We start from the raw sequence: 18,679 nt of genomic DNA on the forward strand, positions 1-18,679 counted from the left end.
AGGTTATATTCAAATTCACAAAGTCACACATTTTTGTGCGAGGTGGTCGATTGCTTACGAACAACAAACATATCTTGAAATTGTTAAATGAGGAAAGTACGGCTCCCTTTGAATTGAAGGAAGGAAATTTATAGGAATTGAAGGAAGGAAATTTGTAAGAATTTTAGAGGATTTTATTTCTATAGGAATTTTTCCTACAAAGCCATTTGAATGAAAGGAATGAACCCTATGAAATCCTATGAAATTCCTATGGAATACCTCTTGCCATATTCCATACAATTTGAAATTCCTATGGAATGGAATACCTCTTCCCATACAAGTTAGGAATACCTCTCTTCCCATACAAGTTTCCCATACAAGTTTTGGAGGAATTTTAACAAGAGGTAGAATCTCATGGAAAAAATCCTTTTAAGTCTTTATTTCTACTCGAATTCCTGTGTTTTTCCTGTGGTCCAATCAAACAGTCATTCCTACGTTTTTCTGTGTTTTGTAATCGTCTATTTTAAACTTACATTTATGTTAAAATCCTATATTTTTTCTATTTCTCCATTTTTTCATTTATTTGATTCAAGGGGCCTACACGTGATTTCCTTGAGAATAGAAGCCCACAAGTCCCAGTGGACCCTGCACCAAACAGCTTTTATTCATTCCAATTCCAAGAGAGGAGAGAAATATAATTATATAGCACAGCACATAAGAGTACTAGTGAGTAACCAGTGAGTAGTACGGCCGGAGCTCGCATCGCATCGCATCACCGGCTGAGAGAGATCCTAATTCCGAGATGGCCACGACGCGGGGGCAGCTGCCCGTCGAGGACGTGCTGCGCGTGAACGGGAGCCGGCGATTCGCGGCCGCGCTGGCCGCCGCCTCCCCCTTCGCCTCCCTCGCCGACGCCCTCCTCGCCGCCCGCCGCATCTGGCTCAACGAGGTAGGTATTATTATACTCCTACCTTTCTAACCACCACATCCCCCCGCGGTTGATGATGATGATGATGCTCGCTGCTCATGGCTGGATATGGTTTGTTGGCCCGCCGATCGGATCGTAGGTGGACGTCAACGGGTGGCTGGAGGCCTTCGCCGCGCACCCGGCCATCGGCACCACCTCCTCCTCCGCCCCCAAGTCGGTGCCTCTCTTTCCTTCTTCCTTTAGTTTTTTTAGTGGAGTAGTTTTTTTTTTTTCTTTTTGGGTTTGTTTGTTGTCGATCTCCACTGTCTGTCGCCGAGAGCGGATTGATTTGCTTAAGAGCTCCTAGCAGGAAACTCCCTCAGCCAAGATGCTTTGCTCAACTTGTTCAAATCATCCATCCTATGGAGAAATTCACTCTGCGGCGTTATCAGTTTTGACGAATAGAGAGATCTGAATTATCAATGCCCGTACTGGCTTACAATACAGAGAGGCATAGCATAGTACATGTTCATGGTGTTGACAACTACCTTAATTTACAGACCTCTACAACCTTACATATTGTGCCACTAATGTAAGGTGGTTCAAGACGAGTCTAGTCTGATATATAAAATCACACTAGCCAAAGCCAATAAACAAATGAATAAAGAGAATCAGGTAGTTTTCATCAACAAGTACACAAGGGTGGACAAGTAGAAAGTGCTTAATTGGTGGTTGGGAGCTCTTGCATTATTTGAGTGTATATGCCCTTTAAAAGCTAGTACCATGGTAGGAAAATTTTGATTTGCTTCGTGGGGGTATTAGGTGGTGCAAGGAGGAGCAATCAGCAGCGCTTGCAACTGCCACTGATTCGACCGCGCAGGTGCTGCAGCTTTCTTTGCCATCATTTTCTTGCATGTTTTACAGTACTTGCAGTCTCAATATGCTTCTTTTCACCTGCTGTAGGAGTTGGCAGATTGGAATGCCAGGTATAGGGAGAAGTTTGGGTTTGTGTTCATGATATGCGCGTCTGGGAGGACTGCCCCTGAGGTCTTAGCGGAGCTTAAGGTCTGGATATGCTCTTCTATTACCTGATTAGTATTCTGTGCTTATTTATCTCTTTTTAACTAGCGCTCGTATGTTTAGATGATTGTTCTCTATGAGTAATGACGAACTGTGTGACCTGTGGAATAACAGTAAAATGAGAGCCATGGAAGTAACACTGTTTCTAAGGGATACACATGTTAAATTTATCTCTGACACTGTTTGCTGGATAACCTATTTCTTAGCATGACAAGCATTTCATATACAACTAAGCTTCATATAATGACTTCCTTTCCATTGTTGAAGTTATCTTATTACCATCCTGCTCTTTCAGAGGCGCTATGAAAATAGGCCAATTGTTGAACTTGAGATCGCAGCACAGGAAGAACTGAAGATAACTGAACTGCGTCTTGCAAAGCTTTTTGCATCAGAGCCTGTTGCCCCCCCTTCTTCAACGGTTGGAGGTCCTACTAGCCAATCGGATAAAGCAGCAGGTACTGAAACAGTTTTATCTGCTGTTAATAAATGCATGCTCTTTATTCAACATATTCGAGGATTTTCCGTGTACCTATCCAATATACTTATCCCAATGGTCCTCATTAAGTTTCTTGGATTGGTAGTTCCCATGCCCACATTTATTTTTTGACTGAGCAGCTGTGCTGTGCATATTTGGGCTTTTCGCATATAGTCTTTTCCATGACGAAGGCTACACTTTGATGTTTTCCATGGTCATGGTTGCACCTCATAGGTTAGTACATCATTTTTTTTCTCAGAAATAAGTCCTGATATCCAATACTAAAGGAACTATATTTTTTCTGACTCTAAAAAAGTAAAAAAGAAATGCAGTTCACCTAGTATTTTGGTTCACTTAATTTGCAGAAAAACGCACTGTAGTACTGTATAGATTAGTAGTTGCAAACTTTTTTTTCTGATGTTAATGAGCAACCTAGTGTTGACATGATTACACGCAGCAACTTTGCTTACTATTGACCTCCGATCCATTTTCTTATCTATATGTATTATCTCTTGGCATATAAAACTGTAACTGAAAACAAGAAATGAAGTAATTCATATGTGGAGTAAATAAGTAATGAACTAACTTTACTGAATGAGCGTATCCTGGAAAGGCATCTCCTGGGCATCGCTTGTCATCAATATTTGAAAGTTGAACTAGCTGCGACAATTAACCTGTACGTTATAATTAACATCACTTTATTTTCCTTCGCATGTTGTGTTGTGGAAGTGTAGCATACTACTAATGGTTTTATAATTATTCTGCTTTCTTACCATTTTACTGTTCAAAAGACCGCATGCGGATTATTGGAGCACATCTTGGATCTCACACCCAGCATTCTGCCAATAAAGCTCCTGAAATTACAGGTAGCTCCAACCGAACTCGCCCTCCGATCACAACCCATGTTTTGGATGTCGCTCGTGGATCGCCAGCATCAGGAATTGAAGTTCACCTAGAGATGTGGAAGGATGCATCAACACCCCCATCATTCAACAACAAAGATTTCAATGGATGGGCAACCCTGGGCTCATCGGTTACGAACAACGATGGCCGCAGCGGTCAACTGATGGACATTGTCAATAACGTCGCTCCTGGTTTCTACCGCATAAGTTTCAACACCAGCAAGTATGCACCTTCAGGGTTCTTCCCTTATGTGAGCATCATATTTGAGATAAAAAAGAACCAGACGACCGAGCATTTCCATGTCCCTCTGTTGCATTCTCCTTTTTCATTCACCACTTACCGTGGCAGTTAAGTTAGCCTGTCCCCAAGTCTGCGAGATGCTGCATATTCCATCTGAAAAGTTCGTGTGTAATATTCCTCTTGGTAGCAAAATGTCGGGAAAACAAGTTTGCTTTGGTAGCAAGGGTTGCCTGTTTATGTGCACTGACATTATGATGCAAGAATAAATTTGATATACTAAAATGTATACAGAAGCTTGATGTCTATAGTACTAAAGTTTCAGTGCATGGTTTGGTACGACACATGCCACTTAGTAGATGGATTATATTACACTTATCAATCTTTACCTGTATGACCACTTTTTTGATTCATTTGCCAATTTTTTTCCTAATCCAAGACTTGAGTTGCAGATACTGATATTATTGACTCTGGAAAGATACGGGGAAATATCTGCTGAAAACCATCAAATAAGTGAAAACTTGTTAAAGGCATCAAAACAAAAATTTTACAAGTTTATATACTAAATTCCATTCAACAAACAAGTGTGTGTAATACCAATTCAAATTATTAAGAAAAAAAAACTAGATATGAAAATAGGCAATGAATTATATATTCAACAAACAAGTGTGTGTAATACCAATACAAATTATTAAGAAAAAAAAACTAGATATGAAAATAGGCAATGAATTATATCACCACCACTAAATTTCAAATTCAAACTCAATTTATTTTTGAGAATTACACAGTACAACGCAGATACTCATAACGCACGCGCACTCACCCCTATGAACGCACGCACACAAACTCTACCCCTATGAGCATCTACCTCTATGAGCATCTTCGAAGACTGGGCCGGCAAATCCTGGAGATGAACGCACGCACACAAACTCTACCCCTATGAGCATCTTCGAAGACTGGGCCGGCAAATCCTGGAGATGTCGACGGGTACGTTGCCTACCACTGAAAGCTCAACGCCGTTAAATCCTGGAAAATTCGCTCCCATGGAGAGTCGAACCCAGGACCTCAGGTGCTACTGAGGCTCTTGTAACCACTAGGTTACAGGCCCTTTCGCAAACAACTTTTAATTAAACAACTTTCACAAACTCAATTTTAGTTGGAAGAGGAAAAAAAACAACTTTTAATTAAATACAAAAGGCACCAAAATAATTAAGCGAATAGCATGTATCTGTTCTATCGGCAAGCATGACACCACAAAACCAACAGACGCACCAATCTATCAGGCCAGGGTAACTAGTAAAATTTAACGATTTGATATTATATTCGTTGACAGTTTAATTCTATTAGCACTTGAAGATATAGTACCTACAGTGCAATCTTAGAGGTTTTTTTTTTTTTTTGAAAAGTGATCCCCATATGTTATTGTATATAGATTAAATCTCCACGAGAAATCTGTTTAAGTTTGTGGTTGGACTCGTTGTAATTTTTGTTTCATTTCTAATTAATAAAATTTGAAACTGTGGGGGACTCCCGTGCAATGATTGAGGTAAAATAAAATTCTCTCACTGTACCCTTCATCACTAATTCACTGCCGTTGCCAGGCCACATCTTCCCCCATCCCCTGCCTTCGGGCGCTGAAGGAACGGTGGTGCAGTCAAGCCATCGTCACCGTCAAAAAAAAAAAAAAACAGTGGCTCACATTCGTGCATGTATACATAGAGTAGAATGGGCCAGCCCATTAGTCCGTGCAATCAAGCCAGCAAATGAGGCCTAGCCAGGTTGGCGCATTATGGCGAGAAAATGTCCGTGGTAATGGAGTCGCGGAGGGAAAAATGGCATCTTTACTCTATTTTGGCGCCGTAATTACATAATTCTCTTCGTTTACCCTTTTCACCTCCATTTCTCTTCTTAGGAACCCCTCCTCCCCGGCACGCAAAACAAAGCATCTATTATTGTATGATTAATTAAGTATTTGCTATTTTTTTTAAAAATAGATTAATATGATTTTTTGAGCAACTTTCGTATAGATTTTTTTTTTAAAAAAACGCACCGTTTAGCAGTTTGAAAAGCTTGCACGCGGAAAACGAGGGAGGGAGGTTGGGAAAGTGAGGTATTGAACGGAGCCTTAGCTGTAAAAAGAATTTATGCCCTTTTCTTGTCACCTCTTCACAGCCTAGTTTTGAGATGCAACAAGCTTGTGATCGGTTAGGTATAGCAGAAGAAATCACTTGAAGACCACGTATTTGCCACCGTGATTGGTCAGTTTCTACGAGAGAGATGGAAGAAAAGGTGGATGGCGAGCACCATGAGTCCATGAGGCAAATAAATACCATCTCTATACTTGTCATTCTTCAAGCATGGCTGTATTTTCTCTGTAGTAATAATCCACTTGTGATTTTTCGGAGATGGGATGATTCCTAGTGCACCACCTCAACTTGGAATGAAGTTTCAGGATGAGATGGAGGCTTGGGAGTTTTGGAAATCTTATGGAGGTAACACTGGTTTCGAGGTTACAAAGAGGTACGCGAATAAGAGGAAGTCTGCTGGTAGTTAGATCATTTAGATATATTTGCTCAAAAAGAGGGTCATCTGAAACAATATAAAAGAGGTCATTTAATAAAAATGTCCTAGAGCTGAAACTAGAACGGGCTGTCAAGTAAGAATTGGCCTTATACTAGACCAAGAAGTAGGAAATTATGAGGTGACTGATCTTGTTCTAGACCACAATCACATCCTTTATCCACGAGAAACATTCCACCTAATGTCATCACAAAGGAATATTTTAGATTTGCAACCTTTTGAAATTGAGACAGCCGATGACTTCGGAATTGGACCAAAAGCTGCACATGAGCTAGCTAGTCGTTAAGTTGGTGGAACATTTAATCTTAGCTACACCCTTCGTGATCAACAAAGTTATTTGCGTACCAAGCGACGGAGGGAGATGGCATATGGTCAAGCCGGAAGTATGTTGAAGTATTTTCAAGACAAAATTGCTGAGAATCCATCCTTCCAATATGCTTTGCAAATGGATTGTGATGAGCAAGTAGCAAACATATTTTGGGCTGATGCTAAAATGATCATAGACTATGCACATTTTAGTGATGTCACTTTTGGTACTACTTTTGGAACAAATAAAGAGAGTAGACTTTTGGTGTCTTTGTTGGATTCAATCATTTTCGAGAAACAGTAGTTTTTGGTGCAGCTCTTATGTATGATGAAACATTTGAGTCTTTCAAGTGGTTGTTTGAGACCTTTATAAAATCACATAATGGCAAGCAACCTCAAACAATTTATACAAACCAAGATAGTGCAATGGGCAAAGCTGTTGAATAAGTGTTCACAGAAGCATGGCATGGATTATGGACGTTCCACATAATACAGAATGCTATCAAGGATTTATCTCAACCGAAGAATGAAGGCTCAAGTATTTTATCTGATTTTAGTGCTTGTATGTATGAGTACAAGGACGAGGCAAAATTTGAAGAAACATTTGACACCATGAGAAGCAAGATGTAGAAGCAGACTTGGTTATATAGTATCTACAAGTTTAAAAAAAAGTGGGCTAAATGTTATATGAAGGATGTCCATACATTGGGGATGAGAAGCACACAATTAAGTGATAGTCTGAATAATGACTTGAAAGACCATTTTAAATCTGATTTTGAATATCATTTGGTTTCTACAACACTTTGAGAGGGTAGTGCAACTGAAAAGAGAAGGAATTGAATTCTCTATTTGAGTCGAGGAAAAAGTTGCCAAGAATTAAAATGAAAAATACCTATATTGTTGCAAGCAAGCAAGCTGTACACACCCATTATATTTGAAGCATTCCAAGCTGAATATGAACGTTTCATGGCAGCATGTGCTGAAGTGTTGGATGGAGATAATAAATATCTTGTTGCAATTGGAGATGAGAATTTAGCATTTGAAGAGGAGTACATGGTTGCTGGTAATCCTTTAGAGCAAATGGCTATATGTAGCTATGGTCAATTCAAGAGGATTCGAATATTCTGTGGCCATGCTTTAAAAGCTCTTGATTTGATGAATATCAAGTCACTGCCAACACATTATGTGTTAAAGCGATGGACGCAAGAAGCACGTCTTGAAACTATACAAGATAACCAAGGAAGAAGCATAGTTGAAGGTCCAAGATTGGATGAAATGCTTCGCTACAAATATCTCTCATGCAAATTTCTTAGTTTGGCACATCAAGCAGTTAATTCACCATAATGTTTCTTGCTAGTAGACAACACGCTTAACGTCCTCACCAAGGAAGTTGAAAATAAAATGGCTACAAGTCCATGTATTAATTTGGGAGACCCATGTGCAGCTCGTGTTGATGTTCAAGAACCAAATGTTTCACTTACTAATGCAAGCCTAAAGAAGAAAGAATTCCGTACAAGAAATTTGAAGAGGAATAGATCATGGACAGATAAGAATGGGACAAGCAGGAAAAAACAAAGTACAACTAAAAAAACTAAGGTAAGTTCTTAGTACCAATTTCATCCTAGTGCTATATTTTAGTTCATGCCAATGACCTTTGCATTATAAATTTTGTTCTCTTTCCAGCAACAAGATGTTGAGAATGCTGGACTGCAGGCACAAGCTGTAGAAGAGAGCAGTTCTAGGACCAACATCAGTGATGTTGGACAATATGGGGTCATAAATACCTTCACCCAATTGTTGATGGTAATCAAAATAATAAGCTAAACGCATAAACTTAGTGACTGCAATGTTACTAAGTTTTTTTTTTTACTCTGGTTCAACTTTACATGGGCCAAACACCAATGAGCTTGGCACTGAAGACATATTTTAGCTATGGCAATGCTTTTGTTCTTGTTAATCATATGCTCTAGTCACAATTTCTTTTGCCTTATGATGTGATTTGGCACTCTATTGTGTAATGAAACATGTTTTTTTAAAACTCATGAGTTGCCTTGCATTTTATTTTCGTGAAATTCTACGTATTTTTTAGGTGAATTAGCAGTTTAGCACTAATCAATTGGAGGCTTTCAGATAATGTTTAGCAGAGCAAAGGCTTTATATGCATAAGCGGACATTTTTTGGGCCAAGCCTTCTTCTATTTGCTTTGATGGACTAGCCCATTCTACTCTGTGTACACACACGAATGTGAGCCACTAATTTTTGCTAGACGGTGAGGATGGCTTGACTGCACCACCGTGCCTTCACCCCCCGAAGGCAGAGGATCTGAATCCCCTCGCTGTGGCCTCTCCTTTCCTCCCGTCATTGCATCTCCTATCGATCGGCTAAATCCTTTCTTCCTATATAATTGGTACCCTCTACAAGTCATTTATGCTATAAAGCTCAAATTTTGTAAGGCCACATAATCATGATTATATTGACCATTAGATCATCTTGCGTCTATGCAAATCAACCATTAGATCAAGTTCTTCTTAGCCGATGGCATCTGAGAGGACCAATGCTTTTTGTCTTCCTCTTAATTACCTCATGCATCATTATCTCTCTCTTTATCACTAACCACTAACCAATACATCTCCCACCCGAATCCTACACCACTACATTTGTGTCTACCTCTTTCTCATTCCCTTTAATTTTCCTAATGCATCTACTAGCCATATCTAGGTCGATCCAATGGATTTTCTTGGAATATTTATGCTTGAACGGGCTTCCTCAATCATCTAAGGAGGAAATGTCAATGGTCCAATGAAAATTTGGTTTGTCATTGTCATAGATGACATCGAAAATTTGTTGGTACAAATTACAACACTCGATGATCTTTACCAATTGCAAGGATGTCTATCTATGTCTATCTCCTATGGTGATTGGTTTTTGGTACTCTATCATGATCTTGCTTCTTTTCACATCTGATTTCTTCGTTTATCACCAAGCTTTATTATGTCAATGTACCACAACTATGGTAACTTCAATTTTTGGTGTTGTAACTTCAATTTTTGGTAACTTTAAGTATTGAGGGATTGGTCCACTCTCACATTTGACCATCTACATCTGATTAAAAGGTTGTGCTAAATCTTTGTGTTTTTCAGACTAGCAATCACTGAATTTGTTTCTCTACAATTCCTCCCATTTACTCATAGGTGAACATGTTTCTTGAAATTACTAGATTCATGCACCCAATAGTTGTTTCTTTTAAGATCATATACCAACATATGCATGCAGAGTTATCCGTATTTTCTCTTTGTTTTCTCGCAAAAAGAAATATTTTATTAGTTGTTTAAAATATCTGAATGAGATCTTAAGCCAATTTAGTACATAATAAAAATAGTATCTTGTTTGCTTACCGTTCATGGTTCTTCGAAATGGGAGTATCTTAATTGGAATCAGCTATATGTTCCCTTCTATGTAATGATACTATACCAATAGTCAAAAGTTCTAGAATTACATCTTACAAATTCACGATATAGCTATCCCGCAGCAACATGCGAGTATCAACTAGTAACAAAAGCTCCCGAGCTGATGAGTAGAACATAACATGGAAAAATATAATACATAGGGATTACCTTTTCTACAAATATCTATCTTAAGGACTGGTCACTATATTTCACTGATTGAATGAATTCAGAAATTAGAAAGCCTTTTTATTTGAAACTTTAGAATGCCATCATCATGCAAAGAATAAGCCGAACATAACTGTACTGCATCTATTTTATATTATACTAGTTGATACCCCACGCGTTGCTATGGGCTTTTGTAGAATTCAATAATGACCAAGTTTGATCAAATTAGAAAGCGATATGCTTTAGTGTGATTGAGCGCAGAGTATGATATTGAATTTATTTATCAAAAGATACGTGTCAAAAAGATGTCATGAAGATACTAATATGTACTTATGTAATTGCATATTAGTAATTGCACTTTGTTACCTTACATGATTAATCCAAAGAAATTCTTCTGTACTGCAGAAAGGCTAAACTACAACATTCAGAGCTTAAAATTTCTCTGCACCAGGAATTTGTCAACTCATTTGAGGAACCGATAAATACGATGCAATATAGGGAAAAAAATGCAAACTGTAGTAAATAGATTCCTCAAACAAAATCATGTGCTTGGGCATACAGGGAGAAAAAGGTAACATCATGAACAGAACATACTAACTGTAATTATATCAGACTTTTGATTTTACCTTCTGAATCGGATCATGTGGGTCAAAGCAATCAATGGTATTTGATCTGTTCATCTCACTGATCACATTCTTAAAAAAATCAATTGTGCCAGAAAAGGAACAAATTTGTATTTAGGAGACTGGTGGCTGGAGCTCGCTGCTGTCGATGTTGCATTGCCGTTCATCTTTGATGGCCTGAATTTTTTTTCAAATATTCAGGTAGGACATGGCTACAACTGCTGAGAACCACCGTCCTGCTCAGGTGTTCTTTATTGGATTGTAACTTTGAAAGTGCTAATTAACAAATACAATCACTTGCTTGAAGCAGATGATCTGCAAACTGAATCATGTACTCCTGATAAAATCAAAAGGATAAAAATGTCCAGCTCGCTTCGATCCTTTTCTTATTTATTCCACCCTGTAATTTAAACTGGAAACACATATCTACAAATACAAAATTAGAAATAAAGTAACAAACAATGAACTGAGAGAAAAGTAAAATCGATCATTGTGGTAGAACTGTAGAAGGTAACAACTGCAAACCTGAAGTCGATTTGGACTGTGGGGACTGGTGTCAGGTCCTGCGTAGCTTCAGTGTGAAGGAGGATGGACAATGCAACAAAGGAAATCCGGCATCCACTGGAGCAAGGTAGCATCCAAGGTTGGGTCATGGGCGTGGATACATGCACTGTTGATGGGACAAATAAGTAGGGGTTGCAATTAGAAGAAATCCTTTCTTAAGAAACTAAAACAATAGTCAGTCAGTGCATACGATTAACGATAGTGTTACTTTCTTCAAGTTAAGAGAAACAATTCAACAGAACTTCATATTGCTCTAGCATGGACAAAATCACAGGGTATGCTCAAATAGTATGCAGACAAAATTCATGATAAATTCAGACTTACTAAACTGAATCAATTGTCGTACAGAATTGCTAAAGAGGCTGAAATAGACGATGTGCCAAACAACTAATGGTGATGATGTGCTACAGTGGTTAATCAGAATTATAAATTTTATCTTGTGTCAGGATTTCTGGAACACCTTGAAACGTAGTGATAATCTGCTTGCTGTCTTGACTGTTCCAACTCTCTGCGTTTAATTCAGACCTAAAAGGCTGAGACAAAGGCATAAGATAAGTCACAGTGGTAAGAACAAATGAAAAATCCCTTCACTCTACAATTTCAGAATGTCGGTAAACTCGTAAACAACCAAAAATAGATTTTATGCAACCAATATTCACATGTAAAAGAAAGAATTGAAGTAAGAGATAAAGCAGATAAATTTTGACATTTGCATCAATTGCTGGAACACCTAAACACTAACCATCCATTACTCTTTTGGAATCACAAATATGTCATCCGATGAACTGTGCAGGATAAGAGAATGGAAACTGGGGGTGATGGCTGTATCCATGAATCCCTACAAAGCAAATCAAACAAATTCAATTAGCCGGTGCAAAGTTAATTTCTACACGCAGTGGTAACAAAACATCCTAACCATGTGAAAGAAACTTTGAGTGATCAGACGAAATTAAAGCATATGCTTTAAAAAAAGGATTGGCCAAAGTATTAGTCAAAGTCTCAGAGATCACACAAAAGTAGTGCTTCATGCATTAGGGATCTACTCCATGAAGTAGAACTGATGAAGGAACATGGGCCAGCGAGCAAACTGTAGCATGCATATCTGTCTATGGATCGTACAGCTCAAATTCCGCCCAGAAGTCCTCCGCAAACGTGGCGCAGCGCGAGTCAATCACAACCTGCATCGAATGCGAAATCCTCAAAACTCTGTAGGACTACAATCTGAACTCCTCAGCTTAAACAACAAACCAATCACGCGCGCACCTCGGTTCCAACTTTGAAGAGGAATGATGGGTCGGCTAACATTCGGTTGTGGAGCATCGAGAATGCCCGGATCATCGCGGCTAGAGGCCATGGTGCTGCCTAAGAGATGAAAAAGGGGACTGAAAATACCTTCTCACAAAATTTTTTTCCCTTGTCACAAAAAATTCTTCTACAATTCGGATTACCTGCAGATCGAAGTAGCGGAGCAACAGGACTTCCCAGATGCCAGCATCCTTGGCCGTCTCCATATCGGCCGGGAGCGAGACACCGCGTGCCACGGCTAGGCGCAGCACCTCATCGAACCTGAGCAGGGGCCCGAACTCGGCCTCCTCACAGTCGTCATCGTCGCTACCGCCGCCGCCGCCGCTGCCCTTGCCGCTATTTCCTCCGGAATCGCTCCCGTGGTCCCCCGCGCCTGATCTGTCGGTGGTGGTGGCACGTGGGGCTTGTGGCCTGGAGCAGGAGAGGGAATGGGGTTTGGGGGGCAGTGGGGAGAATAGCCTGGAGGAGAGCTGGTGGAGGGGTCTTAGCTCGTGAGAGGGATTTGATGGGGAGGAGGAGGAGATCACGGCGGCGGCGACGGCGGAGGCGAGGGAGGGGAGGGGAGGGGAGGGGAGGCGGCGGAGGCGAGAGAGGAGAGGGGAGGGGGCATGGCGCTAGGGCTCCCGGCGCGGGCGCTTATCTCCATCTCACGATACAGCCGACGCTACAGGCGCGCAGCTCCGCGGCGTGGCTGGCGCGTGGGGATGGGGGAGGCGCGGGGAGGAGAAGCGAGCACTTCATCCGACGGCTGAGATGCGATGTAAGATTAGATCCAATGGCTGAGATTTACAAGTGACGTGGCTTAACCACAATTCAGCTTTGGGTCTTAACTATATAGAAAGAAGGGATAAGATCTTTTGATTTTTATAGTTAAATATATTTAAGGTTTATCAATTTTATAAAAAGATTAGCACGTTTAGCTAAATCTAACATAAAACATGTTTTGATAATACATTTATTTTGTAATAATATTATTTATTTTTTTATTAAATTAAAGAAGTTTGATTAAGTAAAAAGAGTAAATAGTTAATAATATAAAAGGGAGGGAGTATATACGAAAGCTCGACAGAAATCAAACGAATGAAGAAGTTTATGTACTAATATCTACAAAGTCAAAGGTCTAAAATGAAAGAAGACGAATCCCCCCCACATCCCCATCGCTCGATTCCTTTCCATCCCTCGCCTCCGCGCGACGGCAGCGACAGCGGCGGCAGCGTTGCCGCTGTCCCCCCATCCCCTCGGGCGGCGGCGGCGGCGGCGCGACCACCGGTGCGGTTCCCCATCCCTAACCCTAGCTAGCCATTTCTCGCTGCCGTACTACCGCCTTGAACTGCAGAGATTCATCTGGAATTTAGGTTCTCTTTTTGTTGTTGGTGACGAACAACTCTAAGCGGTCTAGCTTTGCTCGCGTTGCTTCGTTTAGTTCTGTTCAAATTATGTTTCTGTTCCTGTTTGCTGCGGGCTAATCTAATCCACATATTATTAGCTTCCTCTCCAATGAATGTATGAACGAATGGATGGAATTAACCTATCGAAGCTTGTCTGTTTCAGATTCGGTTGGTGTCGTGAAAGAAAAGGGAAATTGTAGGATTTCGCTTCGATAAGTTGACCGTATTGTGGATGTGATATGCACACATGCCCGTGTTATGTTAGGTAATATGTGTGTTAGGTAATGACGAGCTTGCCTGGTAGGGGTGTATCGCCGTCTTCGTCTGATCCGTTGTGCGAGGGTAACGCTGCACCTTCTTCTTCTTCTAGCTCGGGGCAGGACCTGAAACAATGGAAGAACTCGATCCTGTCCTGCGTTTTCAGCTCCCCTTTCAGTATATTTGAGGCGCACCAGGATTCGTCGGCGAACAGGTCGCTGAAACCGCACTCTGGATCCTATGCTTGGTCGAGGTTTTTGAGGAGGATCGCGTGTACCAGCTCGATGTGGCGTTTCCTGGGCGCCTCCAAGGCTCTCACTTCAAGTGATGTGTGGTTCCTTGGTAAATGTTACAAGCTGTCGTCCGAGGAGTTATCTAATAGCTCGGATTGCGAAAGTGGGAATGCCGCATTTTTAGAGGACTTCTCATCAAGGATATGGATCACTTACAGGAAAGGTAGGCATTGCAACCATATGCCTGGTACAGCAAGTTAATGGACATCAGTGATGAGTTGTTTGCATGATTTTTTTGTCTCAGGCTTTGATGCCATCTCTGATTCCAAATATACTAGTGATGTCAACTGGGGCTGTATGGTCAGAAGCAGCCAAATGCTGGTTGCTCAGGTCCTTCCCTACTATATTTAATTGAAAGCGCTTCTCCTTTTTTTACCACTGCAGATGTAAATAAAATGGTATTTGGATGGATTTTTGCAGGCATTGATTTTCCACCATCTTGGAAGGTCTTGGAGAAAGCCCTCACAGAAGGTGAGATACATGACTACCTGTTCTGATCTTAAGACTAAATAAAATTTTCTGTTTTTAGTTGTAGTAGGTGATGGACCTCTTTTAATTTGTAATGTAGGGTTGCTTATAATGATCGAATGTTCATATGCAGCCGTATAGCCCTGAATATATAGGGATCTTACACATGTTTGGTGATTCTGAAGCTTGTGCTTTCTCGATTCACAATTTACTTCAAGCTGGAAAGAGTTACGGTCTGGCTGCTGGATCATGGGTAGGTCCATACGCCATGTGCCGGGCATGGCAAACCCTTGTCCGTACCAATAGGGAGCATCATGAAGCTGTAGATGGGAATGGGAATTTTCCTATGGCTCTTTATGTGGTATCTGGTGATGAAGATGGTGAAAGAGGGGGAGCTCCAGTTGTTTGTATTGATGTTGCTGCTCAGCTTTGCTGTGATTTCAACAAAAATCAATCAACCTGGTCTCCAATTCTTTTGTTGGTCCCTCTGGTTCTTGGTCTTGACAAACTTAATCCAAGGTAATCACCAAGCTATTAAAATACCATGCTTTGTAGACTTTTGTGGAACAGTGTTTGGTTATCTGATATAGAGTTGTCCAAGTTGGTTTTTTCTACATGTACGCTATAAACCTGTAAGGATAGTGAAGTGGCTTGGGGCCTGGGCATCTACTCGCACTCTACTATCTTCTAAATACAACATCCATTGTGTTATTACTCTACTCTGGTGTCTTAGTAGCTTTCCGTATGTTTATCGGAAAGAACAAAAGCTCGTCTTAAATCTAGAGAGCTATCAATTAAACTAGGTTATGAACAAGGACAACGGTTTGGTCTTTCTGCTGACGATTGATTATAGTACTAACCATTTCCTGTCATTGGACTTTCTATCAGGTACATTCCTTTACTAAAGGAGACATTGACATTTCCTCAAAGCTTGGGCATTTTGGGTGGAAAGCCTGGAACATCAACCTACATTGCTGGGGTACAGGATGACAGGGCGCTCTACCTAGACCCCCATGAAGTTCAGCTGGTAAAACTATATTATTTTCTTAGCATATATGAACACCAGTTTGACAGATGTTGTGTTTTTCTGCCTCCAGTGAGTTAAGCAATCTACTCAATAAGTAGATTGACTTTCATGTAGCTATGTGTAATTAGAGTCTTGATGTCACATTGTCACATGCACCAATATGATCAGCAATTCATGCCTTTCCAATGGTGCTCCGCCGATTGCTCCGTCCTCCCATGCCCTCCCGTTCACAAAAAAGGAAAAGAAAAGAAAACAGTATTACTAGTATGCACCTTTGTCTACTATGCGTGCAGTCAGGGACTGTTATCGTCTGGCATTCTGGATTTTTTTCATGTTCCAGATTAAACCGAAAATCTCTTTCGGAAGGCACTCTGGCTTATCTACTGTTGGGTTGCATAGCCTTTAGCCCTGTACTCCATATTAATGCCTCAAGCATCCCAGTTTCCTAAGATTAAATGGTCTGTCTATGTCTTTCAGCCATGTGTGTTCTTAATCTTGTTACAGTACCAGTTTTCTGCTTGGAATCCCTTTTTGGTTAGCAATCATATGGAAGTATATTTATCAATGTAATGATTAGGGAGCTTTTGGTTTTTCGTTTTGGAGTTATGGTAGTGACAGTGGGTGCTCTCTACATCTCAGGCAGTTGATATTGCAGCTGATAACTTAGAGGCAGACACTTCCTCATATCACTGCAGGTATGTTCACAATTGCAAATTTGCAATTAGGATCTGGTAAATGGTACATGCATTCGTTTTTCCTTTGAAATTTTAAATAGTAAAACCCTTATTCATCTCTAACCGCACATTGACAGCACTGTACGAGATTTGGCCCTAGACCTGATAGACCCGTCATTGGCTATCGGTTTTTACTGCCGTGACAAAGGTGAACTGTTATTGCCAGATAAAATGTTGGGTCATCATTTAAGTTCACTCCAATCTTGGTTTTCTTATTTACTCTTGTCTGTCTGCTTATGTAGACGACTTTGATGATTTCTGTTCTCGGGCCTCTGAGCTAGTGGACAAAGCCAATGGAGCACCACTCTTCACCGTTGTGCAGTCGGTTCAACCTTCAAAACAAATGTATAATGAGGAGAGTAGCTCAGGGGATGGCATGGACAGCATCAACGTTGAGGGTCTCGATGGCTCTGGTGAAACGGGAGAGGAGGAATGGGAGATTCTTTAGTGATGAAGTGGAAAAAAACTGACTTCACGAGGAAACTGAAAAAAATGTTGCGTCCAACACATCGGTGGAATGCCCTTGTTTTATGTGTGGGTGAATGAATAGAAATGACTCGTTATTTTAGAGTGTGTAGAGAACAAGCTGGACTGTCTCAATAGCCCAGGGGAGCTGGGAAAAATCGGCGTTGGGTACGTGCTACCGATGTAAAAATGTGATCAGTTCATCGCTCATTCGTTGGAAATTTTCTTGTGTCATACGTGCTCCTGTGGTTGGTTATGAAAATGAATTTATTACACGATGTTCTGTTATACTGTGCCCACTTATTTATACTATAAGACCTTGTTCGTTTAATTCCTTCCAAAAAAAAAAGATTGAGTAGGATTTGGAGGAGATTTATTCCACAACTATTACGGAATAAAATTATTCTCCTTGATCCCCTCCATTCCTTCTCTCTTGAGGATTAAACAAACAAAGCCTAAGTGGGTTCGCAGGTCGATTCATTTGTGCCCTTATTCTGTTACCATATTAGAAGGTCGTGGTTGTTCTGTTACGGGAGAGGCGACACACTACCCGCTGTGCAAGATGTGATCGGAACTTTAGCATTTAATGCATTCAGATTAGTTTTTTTTTATTAGCATTTAATAGACGGAGCGTTGAGGGCTCAGAGGGCGACGATGGCGCAGCTAGCGTTGATAATGGAGATCGGCAACGGATTGGTGTCCTCGTTGTCCCTTGCAGGCTCCCCTCTCTTCTCCTCCAAGGATGGGATGGTGGGGATTCTTGCAGCCTTGCAGCACGATCCCAACTTTTTTCAGCTAAGGCTCTCGTCTCTCAAGTTAGTCCCGCGTCTTATGAAGTAATTGTCCCACACCATCACGATAACCGTTATCCTATGTGGTGAGCTATGGCTACACGTCATGTAGGAGCACTGTGAAGGACTTGATATTTGCGGTGAGACATGTTTGCTTCAAACTCCTGAGGTTACCGCGATCTTGTTTAGTGTATATTCTGGTTGCTACGGTAGTGGGGGTCTCAGTTTTTGAGGTCATGTTACTGTAGAACTTCTTGATTTATATATAGACATAGGGTAAATAAGTAGTGGAGATTAACAAACTAAATAAATCTTAGTGAAAAACTTCATAGAAATAGAATGGAGACAATAAGAACTTTTAACCATTAATGCACTAAAATATTTTTTATTATCTTTTTTTTCTTTTTTTCATCTCATGCAACAAATTTTCTTTGATAGGTGGTACGAGTCGACTATAAGCCGTTGGTATACGTATTCTCTTTTCTCCGCTCTCTCTTTCACATCAGCAGAGATTTATTTACATAGTATCAGACAGAGAACACTCGTTAACAATCGTTGTACGTGCCCTTAGCACCATCCAAACTTCTTATGTTTTTTTATTTCAACGACCATAATCACGTACGCGTACGCTCAATATTAAAAGAAACAATGCCGTGTGGGAGATTCCATGTGAACTACCGGGGGA

General features: G+C 40.6%; 2 protein-coding genes and 1 pseudogene across 4 annotated transcripts; 2 read left to right on the plus strand and 1 right to left on the minus strand.

Moving 5' to 3' along the window:
* Positions 1–700: 700 nt before the first annotated feature.
* LOC127767373 (uric acid degradation bifunctional protein TTL) lies at positions 701–3,948 on the plus strand. 3 transcript variants are annotated; one of them, XM_052292688.1, is made up of 6 exons: positions 701–928; positions 1,047–1,120; positions 1,709–1,766; positions 1,850–1,951; positions 2,262–2,421; positions 3,233–3,948. In XM_052292688.1, the coding sequence occupies exons 1-6, from the start codon at positions 782–784 to the stop codon at positions 3,694–3,696; spliced, it is 1,005 nt and encodes a 334-aa protein (XP_052148648.1). In that variant the 5' UTR covers positions 701–781; the 3' UTR covers positions 3,697–3,948. The 3 variants fall into 3 exon arrangements, with proteins under 3 accessions (XP_052148648.1, XP_052148651.1, XP_052148650.1); XM_052292691.1 differs by having other exon boundaries at positions 3,308–3,948; XM_052292690.1 differs by having other exon boundaries at positions 702–928; positions 3,293–3,948.
* Positions 3,949–8,519: 4,571 nt separating this feature from the next.
* LOC127766265 (uncharacterized) lies at positions 8,520–13,311 on the minus strand (annotated as a pseudogene).
* Positions 13,312–13,696: 385 nt separating this feature from the next.
* Positions 13,697–17,424, plus strand: LOC127768567 (cysteine protease ATG4A). Its single transcript, XM_052294174.1, has 9 exons — positions 13,697–13,839; positions 14,122–14,672; positions 14,754–14,839; positions 14,930–14,980; positions 15,111–15,496; positions 15,866–16,004; positions 16,644–16,699; positions 16,816–16,886; positions 16,981–17,424. Exons 2-9 carry the CDS (start codon positions 14,243–14,245, stop codon positions 17,184–17,186), a joined length of 1,425 nt encoding a protein of 474 aa, XP_052150134.1. The 5' UTR covers positions 13,697–13,839; positions 14,122–14,242; the 3' UTR covers positions 17,187–17,424.
* Positions 17,425–18,679: the final 1,255 nt, after the last annotated feature.

The sequence above is a fragment of the Oryza glaberrima genome, chromosome 3 (genome assembly GCF_000147395.1).
Source record: "Oryza glaberrima chromosome 3, OglaRS2, whole genome shotgun sequence".
NCBI lineage: Eukaryota > Viridiplantae > Streptophyta > Magnoliopsida > Poales > Poaceae > Oryza > Oryza glaberrima.